At 45.2% G+C, this 12,403-nt stretch overlaps 1 protein-coding gene across 6 annotated transcripts in view; it reads right to left on the bottom strand.

Moving 5' to 3' along the window:
• Positions 1 to 12,403, bottom strand: part of rgs3a (regulator of G protein signaling 3a) — a 325,379-nt gene that overhangs the window by 45,943 nt on the left and 267,033 nt on the right. For all 6 annotated transcript variants that reach the window (XM_038781674.1, XM_038781675.1, XM_038781676.1 and 3 more), the window contains one exon: positions 595 to 1,266. In XM_038781674.1, the coding sequence (XP_038637602.1) occupies positions 595 to 1,266 (672 nt within the window). The remainder of the gene's footprint in view (positions 1 to 594; positions 1,267 to 12,403) is intronic.

The raw sequence follows: 12,403 nt of genomic DNA, 5'->3' as shown, positions 1-12,403 counted from the left end.
AGGGATAACTCCTGAGGAAAGCTGCCCTCAAAGTCCAACCAAGGGCCACCCCCCCCACCCCCACAATGCAGTGGGCATTGAGTGCAGAAGGGTGCATGTTAAGGTGTGTAACAAAGTCCCATGTGCCGCTGCAGATTCAAAGATCATGAATGGATCATCTACGAATCTAAAATATACATGGGGTAGGGGGATAGACTTTATTCCATCAAAACCACGTTTCTCGTGTAAACTGATGAAAATGTTTGCAAGCACTGGGCCTCTAAATTCCTAGAGGTTGCGTAAAGAATATGTAATATGTAAGTGATTGCTTAATAATTGTTTGATACTGATAACTACTAAAAGTTCTATCAAATACTATTAATAAAGTTTAGCGGAGATTCAGCAAACTCATTGTTACAGTTAATACTTCTTAATAGGACATTAGTACAGGATTTAACGATTACGAAAGCCAAATTATTTTTAGTTTTCAGCACTCTGATTATTTTTCTTTGCAAGCATACCTATTTCAAACAAATATGCAAATCTTTATTGGCAAAGTTACCATGAGTAATGCCAACAGTTAAATTCAGATGTAAAAGAAAATTGAGTACTCACTTTACGTCCAGAGAAGATGAGGCATAATTGATGCATGGAACCACCATTTTTCACATTAGCTAGCTCTTTTTTGAGGGTCCTTGGAGAGGGCGGGGCCCAGTTGGGCTTTGCCTTCTGACCATCGCATCCTACACAATTGAGTACATTGTCAGATTTAAAACACTGAGCCTTAGATTCCTGCTGAAGGCTACCCTCACTGTGTGTTCGACGTCTTAGTGAGTTCTGAATAGAGAGAGTGCAATGTTTCTCACAATCTGATGTTTCAATCATACTGCGGCGTTTAGAGTTACAACTGTCCAAGTAACAGTCATCACTATCTTCATCATCATCGTCATCATCATCGTCATCCTCCTCTTCTTCCTCCTCATCCTCAATATCGTCACCATCAATCTGTAAAATTGGTAGCTCGTCAGTACTTTGGCTAAAGGTTCTGTCAAGTCTGACCTCAGGTATATTGAATTTCATTCGAGGATTCTGTGACTCAATGATATTTGGTTGTTCACTGCTTTCTTTCACTCCCTCTGTGGATTTATTTTCTTCTTCTGCAGCTTGTTCTTTTTCGGAGACATTGTCATCTTCAGCATCTTCATTGCCAGTTGACTGGATGTCGCTCAGTGGAGCCTGTTCCTCAAACAGCATCTCTGACTGTTCACCTGATTTTGGGTCAAGCATCTATTCAGTGGGAACACAAAGAGAAAAATTAAATACATTAAACTAATTGATCATACTTTACTGTGAAAAGGGAAATATGTTTTTGATGTATATTTATTTACCATTGATAATCACAGAAAATAATTTGTTCTCACAGTGATCGTAATAGATACAAAGCAAATCAATGCTGTAGGAAATAGTGAAATGCCTGAATATTTAAAAGGATTGATTGCATTGCCTGAGAATACAGATCAGAAACCTGGAAGTCTGGGTTTCCCTGCATGTCACACAGCTTTAACTCCCCAAAGTGCGTAAACCAAACTTGACAGGTTCCCATCTGGGAGTTGGCCTGATTGACAGATGCACAACGCACTATTAAAAAGTGAATCAAGACAAAGGCACCCACAAAATTAAAAAACTAATTTTAACCTAATTCAACAAGTGAGAAAGTGACGTGATACGATTAGCCAGTTTACTCCCACTGACGCCAATCAAAAGTAAAATTGGGTTATTTGTAAAACATGATGGTTTGTCACTTTCTCGTGGCTCGATTATAACTCCATAGGGTTAAATGGGAATTTTAGTTCATGGTATGAACATACTCCACACTTACTCCCACATCAATCTTGTAACTATGGTTTTTGTTTACAATATAAGTATAGGGCACCATAGGATCCAAAATGCCAGAAAATACCTAACATTATTGTCAAAAGTCATATTTTCTGTGATATTGAGCAGTTTTCTTCCAGGTATAACCTATAAGTTAAAACTGGTCTTTTCAGCACTCACACTCTGTCCGAGTCTCGGGGCGGGAGGTGGGGGGGGGGGGGGGGGGGGATGTGCGTAGCCATCGCCATCAGCGGATCCTCCGTGGGGCATAGTGTCCAAATAGGAGGGCCATTTCCACTACAAACCCGCAGTCAAGCTGCAAGTGTTCACCTGCCACTGGTAAATTGCCAGATCTGGTGGGAAGAACCTTAATTAGTTTTCAACTAGCATTTGGATTGAATGGTCATCCTTCATCTTTCCCAACTCTGGCAAAATGAAATGGTGACAGGGAAATGATGGACAGTCCCCTTTCCTCACCATTTTCCAGGCCTCACGCTTCCCAGCCCATGTCTAGACAGTTGGCTTGTTAATTGGCCTAATTCTGAAACTCGGCAGGATTCCAGAGCCCTTCTTGTGTCATTCTGAGGAAAACGCAGGTGGCAGGGATCGTGTCATAAACCAGCATACGTACCAGCCAAACTATTTTTAAAGCCAGCCTGCCTCTTTTCTCAACCTCATTGGAACCTAAAGATCCTGCCCTAAAACATCATTTAAGGGATATATGTGAATTGGAATAGAATAGATTGCCTGAGTGGAGGACCATCACTGCACAGACTAAATTTTGCTCAAAGGTCTCCTTTGGTTCTGTAAAATCTGTGATTAAATGCATTGTTTCAAAATTAATTGAAATTCAAGAGAAGGCAAAAAATTGTCGCAGATAGAATGGCCATGTTTGAAATTTTAAATTTAACAGTTTAAGTCCTTGGCAAATATAGTGCTGGTCTGCTGCAACTTCATTAACATGAACAAAGTACTCAGTGGACTCATATACAGTACACTAAGGCAGAACATTGTTCAAAGTAAAATTTATTTCATTTCCTTCTTTTAATTGCATGAGATGTTTTGATTTTTGTGCTTAATTATATTAGGACAAGTTTTAAAAGGTGATATTCAGGTGACTGATATATTGCAATCAATTTATGGTAGGCATTTCATGGGTGCTGAACAGATTAACAAAAATAAACATCCAATCAAATTATTGGATTTATCCATTTCTGAAGTTTCCAACTTAACTTGATGTCTTTAAAGAAATTTGCGAAATGAATAATTCTAGACTTTTTTTTGAGGTTGGGGTGATTTGCACCGTGATGCTCCCCGATCTCAACGTTCAAATACAGGCCCACTTACCACCCGTCACCCCCATTGGACATCACAACCCCCCCCCCCCCGCAGATAAGGGGAACACCTCAATCCTTGATCACTCTTCCCACCAATGAATGCTCGGATCACCCCCCCCCCCCCCCCCCCCCCCCCCCCGGACCATGCTGACATCAGGGTGACCGGACCCCAGTTCTCTTCCTTGCCCATATCAATCAACACCCCTCCCCCACCTTCATCCTTAAGAATCACTGACATTGGGACCCTTCTAATGGGTCTCCATATAGGCCCTGCCACCTTCAGGCCCCACACTCTGCTACCGCCTACCTGGCACCTTGGCAATGCTAACCTGACAGTGCCAACATGCCACCCTGGCACCCGGCCCTGCCATTTACCTGGCTACCCAGCTGCTACAAGGGCCTCCAAGCCACCCCCCCCCCCCCTCCCCACCTCGGCGTGATCATCATGTCCGCTCTCTGTTGTGGAGACCGGTAGTGATTCACGTTGGCTTCCTGCTGACCCGGCGGGTGGGTGAATTGCAGGAGCCGAAGAATTCAGTTTAAAGCCGATTCTGCATATTTAAATGGAATTTTAATATACTAATCTGGTTCACACCCAGCAATGCCGTGAACAAGATTATGTCTGCTGGGAGGGCCTAAGAGTGTTGGAAACTGTTTGGTGCCTGGCAATTTTCCCCCAATATGTTGATGTGACCCAATGGGCTGTGCTTCATGTGGATTCTAAAAGTCCTCAGGCAATTTTTCAAAGAAAAGCAAGGTGTACTCTGTGTCCTAGCTACCAGACACCTGGGACAACACAGCAGAATTGTCTACTGTTTGTGGGTCTTGATGTTTAACATGATACAAGTCACTGGGCTTAAAAATAAGTAAGTGTGGTATCTTGCTTTCCGTTGCAATGTATTTACTGAGATCGGCAAGCAGGACGTAACAGATTCCCATTGGAGCTGATTGGAGAGGTAAATTAGGGATTAGAATGTCATAGAATTTACAGTGCAGAAGGAGGCCATTCGGCCCATCGAGTCTGCACCGGCTGTTCTCAGAAGGTTCAGTCTAGGCGACCTGGTGAGGAGAGTGAGGTGGGTTGGGGCTAATGGGGGCGGTGAGAGGAAACAGGGGGGCAGGCCCGAGGGGTGGACCCAAGGGGCTTGTTAAGGAGATACTCCCCTTTCCTGCCAACAGCATGAGGAGTGGAATGTGGTGGGCTTTAAACTGAGCTGCCTCTTCTGTCTACTACAGGAAAAATTGCAGCGGGGCAGGAAGAAGCCCTTAGGTAGTCACTAATTGGTCAATTAAGGGCCTCAGTTGGCCTAAGGGTGGGTGTGCTATCCTGTTGCCTCTCCTGCTATGCGCAAAATTGGAGTAGCCAAGAAGATGACAAGAATGGTGCCCATAGCATTATGTTCAATTTTATGGCTCCTGCCCAACCACCCCCTCGGGAAACATGCAATTCCAACCCATGTTGTTAATGTCCCCACAAATAAGTCAACACCAGAAGGCTCATGGTTGGCACCATTAAGCTTTGAAACTCCTAGGATTGGCAGTCTAGACAATAGAAAGTGCTCTCCAGACTTTGAGGCACAATGATCATTTAAGCATAATTGAATGTGTTTGTAACAGCATGGCCAAAATTCTCCAGCCATTTGGATTCTGTGTTCCTGATGGCAGTGCACACCAGCTTGCAGGGTTTCCCGGCAGTGTGGGGTGGCTTCAATGAGAAATCCCACTGACAAGCGGCAGTAGAGAATCCTGCCACCAGCAAAGGGTGCGCCGCCAAGGAACACACAGCTGGGGGACTGGAGAATCCAATGTGTTCAATGAAATGCCACCATTTAGAGGAAACCTGTGAATCTATCACAAACTAATCATCTTAACTGAGGTTGATCTTATTGAAGGAGTTAGGAATCAACTCAGCAATATCAGTTGCATACACACAATAATGAAAAAGTAAATAATTAACATTTTACCGTAAGTCATAGAATACGACAGGGAAATTTAATTTGTGAGCACAACCTGAGAGGCTATTAGATTGTGTCACTATGAGTATAGTTTTGTGCCCAATGTGTCACTATTTGGTGCACTTAACTAAAATGATGAGGAAAGGTTCCATATCCAGCTTTGATTTATTTCTGTCTAATGCCTCTTTCCCATTACTTAACAAGCGAGAGAAGCCAACCAAATGCAATTTGACTCATTAGTCAATTTGATTTTATAGAAGGCAGGCTTACTGCATAAGTACCGAGATGGATAATGAGGAATCAAGATCAACTTCAGAAACAAATCCAGTCTGAAAAGACACATAATATAGCCAGAATTAAAATACTGGGCTAAATTTTCTGTTAGACTATGGGCTGGATTCTCCGATTTTGTGGCTAAGTGTCAACATCGGCATGGGAACTGTGACGTTTTGTGACGCCAAAATCATCGGAGAACACTCACCGATCCTAGGACCTGTGAGGTACTAGCAGCCGCGCCGGGTAAAACTCCCAGCTCCCACGACAAAATCGGCTGGAGAATTGCCGGGTCCGTGGCCGCGCACGGCGACAACCTGCAGCAGTCGTGCTGTACAACACGGCTCTGGCCGTGCACGGACCGGACTGCCAAATACTGGCTCCCCAGCCCTCGCACAAATCCCCCCCCCCCCCGGCCAGCAGCACGGCACCTGGCCAACTGTGGCAGTTCGCAACCGCCACGCCGGGTTCCCGACCACTGAGACCACACATCCCCCATGTGGTCGGGAACTCGCTCCATTGGGGGCAGAGCATTGTGGGAGGCCATTCCAACGGCATACAGCGCGTGATACGATGATGCTATTTTGAAGGGGGTGGAGAATAGAAAATCAGCGTCAAACCATTGCCACCCCTGATTTGGGTATCGGAAGGGTTTTTCCGCCTGATCGCCGATTACGATATTGGCATCGAGCAATGGAGAATTCCACCCCATCATCTCCCACCCTGACAAAGGTCATTTTGCTGGTTGGTCTGTGGGGTTCTCGTTATTGGGGATCTCGAGGGAACGTTCCTGATTTAGGGAGACTCTGGGGGTGGGCCTGATTTAGGGGTTCTCTGGGAGGAGGCCTCCTTATTTAGAGGTTTCATGGAGGTTCTCGTCGGGGGCATTCTTTATTTCAAGGGCCTCTGGAGGGGGGGTTATCTTTATTTAGAGGGTCTCTAGTGGAGGCGGTGGGGGAATCTGGTTGGTAGTGAGCTGGACAGGATGCATTGTCGGGGGGGGGGGGGGACGATGGCCCTTGGATGGACTTTGGGGACAATTCCCTCCTTTGCCCATCACAAGGCCCACCATGTCAGGGCCAGGTGTTATTCTCGCCCACATGATTCCCGGCCCAGAGGACTGGGGAATCACGCGGGCAGGAGTATATGGTGCCCAGCCTGCTAAGTGGATGCAAATGGGTCTTAATGACAGATGTGCAACTTCCTGCTGGTGTGGGCATGAACCTTGATCCCGATGCCAGCAAGGGCCTGGAGCATGGGAAACAGATTGGCACCCGGCAGCAATCCCGTTTTCTTCACAACTGCTGGATTCTCCGCCTCATCAGTAACTCCACTGCTGGCGGCGTGAGGTGGAGAAATTCGCACACTGTCTATACAGGAAAATGTATGCTCCTGCACATGCATAATGGCGTAGAAAATTACCCAGGGGATCAAAAAAACCTGATTGAGACTCAAACAAAAATTAGCAACTCAAATATTTGTGCCTACACACTCTTCCCTGAGTGGGTAATGTGAAGTAACGAATTGATATTTTGTGCCGTGAATGTTTATTACGTGGCCAAAACTCTTTATGTTAGCCTGGAAGGTTTTACGGGCACCCACAGCAATCGGACAAAAATATTTCACTGGATGTAAACCAGAATTCCGAACCTGAGTGGTGGTTTTCACCTGTTGGGACTGTCTGGGGTGAGATTCAACCCTTCCAACTTCTGCAATGTTACTCCATAAAAACTAAATATGCAATAGGGAACTTCATAATTTCAGCTGCGCATGTACATAACATTTCAATATTTCGTCAAGTGACTATTGTGGCAAAAACTGTATGGTCTACACCGCGCTTTTGCTGCTCTACTGTTGCTGTTGATGACAATTCTTAATCCTGTAAAACAATTGTGAGAATATCCTCCCATAGCATGCAGAATATCCTCCCATAGTTCCACACCCTGGAGCAGCATCAGGCATGAAAATGAAAGCATTATTCATTGCAAACACTGAACTAAAAATATTGACTGCCTGTAAGTGCACAATTGCCTGCAAGTGCCCAACTGTCCTTTTTAAAAATTATTTATTCATAGGATATGAATATGTCTGGCCAAGTGAACATTTACGAATCAACTCTGAACGCTTTCGAGAAGGTGCTAGCAAGCCATTTTCTTCAACCACTGCAGGCTGTTAGAATGATAGATTTTCATTGTGGTTTTGGTACAGCGGAATGGCTTGCTCGGCCATTTCAGAAAGCAGCTGTTGAGAGCCAATCACTTTGCTGTAGATCTGCAGTTATATGTAGGCCACACCAGGTAAGGATGGCCAGTTTCCTTCCCTAATGTACATGAATGAGCCAGCTGGGCATTGGCAACAATCCAGGATTTCATGGTCAACTTTACTGCTGTGGGGTTTTTTAATGCAAATTTGAATTTGAAATTCACAATTGCTGTGGTGGGATTTGAACCCTGAATTACGAGTAAGATAACATAAACACTATCAGTTGCGTACCATCGAATATTTAGAGCATGATTTAATAGCCGTGTTGCGTTTGAGCGAGAGTGTGACGTGGCCGTTAGATCACGGGAGAGGCCAAAATCGAGAACCGCGCCGGTACCAATCAGATTGCGATCTTACAGGCCTTCTCTAGTTGGCGAAATCTGGTTCCCACCGTAGCATGCCGAGAAACCAATAATCGAAACCAATAATCACCACTTAAGGCCAATCTCCATACAATTAACGGGAGCGACCCACTATCTAACCACCTCCCCAACAAGTGGTCACGCAGGTGACAATTACTACACATTTTTGTAGCTGGTGGAATGGCTCTCTAAAGGAGGCGAGTAGCCATCTTAATTCCTAGGGAATGAGCCTGGGGCACTGGGGTTGCTGCCTAGTGCTCAGTGGGGTGCTCCCGGGGGGGGGTCTAGCCTCAGCTGGGGTGGGCCGCAATCGGTGAGGGGGGGGGAGGGTGTGTGTGTGGGTGCTTCAACGCCCGTGGCTCTGCCATGACACCCCCTGGATCGTCTGTATCCATTACCAGTCAACCCCAGCCCCTGCCTGTCTGCCCTATGACCACCCATAACTACGACTGACCGTGGAGGCCTCTGGCCATGCGGCTGAAGGCCATTGTTAATAGGGAATTGGCAATCGTAGCTTCATAGCTTCCAAGTGGATTCCCGTGGGTAGACGTGCCATGTAGCATGTGAGAGATATTGGCCAGCATCCCAATTAGACCGTGATACCTGGACACTGTGCCTGAATACTGCGGGAGGCAACACCACGGACGCAGTGGCCAACATCTAAACACTCAGGGGCTGAGCCACAGCACCGGGGACAGTTCCGCAACCAGAGGGTGGTTATATGCACCGGTGAGGGAACCATCGCGAGTGTCTGGGTACAGGGTGTGGGATCCGGTGACCAGGGCCTTCCACTGCAACCAGGGTTGCATAGGCAGGGCATGTTGGCGGAATGGGCTGGGGGGGAGGGGGGAGGGGGGGGGCAATGGGGGAAATGTAGAGTCCCGGGGTGGAAGACACTGTTGGTTGTCAGTCTGACACCTTCTCCAATTCCTCGCATGGGTTGGATGATATATTGGACCTCGCGGAGGCTCCCCTCATGGTGCTGCGGGCGGACCAGGTGGCTGGACACCAGAGAAAGCAGTGGCAGCAGTGTCAACAGAGGCTCGAGGGCTGCCAGGTGCAGGTCCCGGCTCCACACCCTGAGGACCTGGCCGTCCATCAGGTCATGGAAGGAGCCAGAGGGGGAGGCAGTGATGACCCAAGGTATACATGCTTCCCTGGTCTTTCCATAGATCGTAAGACGCAGGAGCAGAATAAGGCCATTCGGCCCATCGATTCTGCCCCGCCATTCCATCATGGCGGATATGTTTCTCATCCCCATTCTCCTGCCTTCTCCCCATGAACGCTGATCCCTTTATTAATCAAGAGTTTGTTGGAGTTTTTTTTTGCAAAAGTTCAATGTGAAAATTGAACATATTCCCAGAAAGGATGTGATAGCTGATGCGCTGTCACGTGTTTGGAACTTGTTTGATGGCTATTATATAAGGGGGAAATGGTACTTGTATAATGGGGGCTTGTTTAGGTTGGTATGTTTTGATGTTGTATGTCTCACATACCTCATAATCGAACAGGTGACAGACAGCCCTCTCCCACCTGTTGTGGACCAACTTTTCCTGTGGGGACACAGAGGGGGCATCATGAGCCACATGCATCGTTCGTCGTAAGGGGGGGGAGGGCATGGGCAGCACAGCTAGACATGGGTGGGCCTAGGAGGCTGGATGGTGCCAGACACGTGCTTGTGGGCGGGGTGGTGCCATGGTGACGACCCACCCAACCTATGCGGCCCAGTGGAGGTTATTGATCTTTTTTTTCTAATTAAGGGGCAATTTAGTATGCCCAATCCACCTATCCTGTACATCTTTTGGGTTGTGAGGCTGAAACCCACGCAGACATGGGGAGAATGTGCAAACTCCACATGGACAGTGACCCGAGATCAGGATCGAGCCTGGGTCCTCAGCGCCATGGGGCAGCAGTGCTAACCAATGCACCACCAGGTCGTTGATCTTTTTAAGACACTGGGTGCCGGTCCACCTGGAGAAGCTCACCAAGCTGCCACTTCCTCCAGGGTGGCACTGGCTGCCCTGTGGCTGACCCTCCGAGCCCCGAGAAAGAACAGGGCATCCCGTCTGATCTCGACAGCGTCCAACAATCTAGCTAGATTGGCATCTGTGAATCATTGTGCTGGTCTCCTCGATGGCCTGGCTGCAAGATGTGTGGGGTTTTTGCTGTAGGCTCAGTTTAAGTGCTGCTCTCCCTTGTTCGCGGGGAGCTGGCAGGGGAGCTGAGTCCATATTCCAATTTTTGTCTCTTTTAGTATCCCTGGTGATTAGAAATCTATCAATTTCAGATTTGAAATTAAGAATTGAGGCAGCATCAACAGTCATTTTCAAAGAGCGCCAAATGTCTACCAAGCTTTGCATATAGTAATGTCTCCTGACCTTAATCCCGAAAGGCTGGCTCTAATTTTTGGATGATGTCACCTGGTCCTAGACTCTTCAACCAGTTGAAACGTCCTCTTTAGGTATCCAATCAGTTCTCCTCGATTACTTGAAAAGTTAGATTCAATCACTCAATCTTCTAAATTCTAGGAAATTAACCCTCGTTTGTGTAATCACACCTTGTAATTTAATCCTTGCAGTCATTCTGGTAAAGCTGTATTCTTTCCAGGACCAATATTTTATTTCTGAGGCGGGGTGTCCAAAGCTGCTCATGGTACTCCAGCTGTGGTCTGAATCAGGGCTTTGTACCCTATAGTATTCTAGAGGCCAGCAACTCATTGATTTTTTTTGTTCCTGCCCATGGCACTTCAATGACCTTTGTACATTTGCAGGATTAATCAGAACTCTATCTGAAACCTCAACTTAATGAGTAGCACAAGTTTAAGTAAACTATATGATTAAAGTGGCAAAAAATGTGTTACTTTTAAATAAATGCATGATCTAGATTCTAGGTTAACTACAGCAACAAAGTACAGAAGCAAGGCTTAGCAATACAAAATCACTGTAGAAAAAGTACCAGTTCCAATAAACGACTCCAATTTAATTTGATGACAAAGAAGTCCTATTTCAAGTACATTTCTTGCCAAATTGGTATCATAGAATTACATAGAATTTACGGTGCAGAAGGAGGCCATTCGGCCCATCGAGTCTGCACCGGCTCTTGGAAAGAGCATCCTACCCAAGGTCAACACCTCCACCCATCCCCATAACCCAGTAACCCCACCCAACACTAAGGGCAATTTTGGACACTAAGGGCAATTTATCATGGCCAATCCACCTAACCTGCACATCTTTGGACTGTGGGAGGAAACCGGAGCACCCGGAGGAAACCCACGCACACACGGGGAGGATGTGCAGACTCCGCAAGTATGTACTTCTCATAACTCAAAAGCATATTATATGATGAGCCATATTATCAGAAAACTATTTATAGCACATTCCGCATTCAATGTTCAAGTCACAGAGTTCCAGAATTGGAAACAGAAGGGTAGAACAGTAAAATCCAAAATCAAAATCATGTAAATAGTTAATGTTATTCAAATTAAAGATTTATCTCTCACACCATGTGGCTGGTCCCATTGTTGGTAGCAGGGCAATCATATCTATCATATACTCTACTAGTTTATTTTATTTGTATGTAATTGGTAAATTCTATTTTTTGTCACAATTATAAATATTCTTAAAAAATTATTCCAATATAATCTGAAGTAAAAGCTCCAGCTCATGAAACATTCACACAGGTTAAAACCTACTATATCACCATAATTTTATCTTTGTACTTAATATAAAACATTTTTCATCTTCTCAATGTCGTGCATGTTGTTAAACTGCTCCAATACGTTAATATATATATTATATACTGCAATTCAGCTGAAAAGGTTTAGCTCCCCCATTAGGTTAACAGAGGCCGTGATTGAAGTAGGACTTGAACCATCTGATCAATATTTCAGCATATTTTTGTTGAATGATGCCAATAAATATATAAATGCAATTGCTAAAACTACTTGAGTGCATAATGGTATATCTCATGCATTTCTGGAAAAATATAAATTGACGAAACATATGATATGTTCTATAAAAATAACTGAAAAGGATTGTTATAGAGACAACAACAAATTATTCTTACTCATCAGTAAATACTTGCTATTGGAGGAACTAATAATGTTTTCTAAGAACTGAATTTTTGTGTTAATCTCAAATTTGTTACCTTCCACCACGTTTAGTCAACAATCTAATTCCATCAAAAAGAATCTATTCGAATCCCACCAGTTATATAGAAAAATTGTGTTTCCTGATTGTGATCCAACAAAAGAACCACCAAAGACCATTTCCAATAACTTTGAAGGCTGCTATCTAAGAACTTTGTGGATGGAAAGCAAAGTGCTCCAATATTGGAGGTGAACTTTGAAACTAAACCAATC

Source organism: Scyliorhinus canicula, chromosome 21 (assembly GCF_902713615.1).
Source record: "Scyliorhinus canicula chromosome 21, sScyCan1.1, whole genome shotgun sequence".
In the NCBI taxonomy this organism is placed as follows: domain Eukaryota; kingdom Metazoa; phylum Chordata; class Chondrichthyes; order Carcharhiniformes; family Scyliorhinidae; genus Scyliorhinus; species Scyliorhinus canicula.
This window is presented reverse-complemented; position numbering and strand designations above follow the sequence as displayed.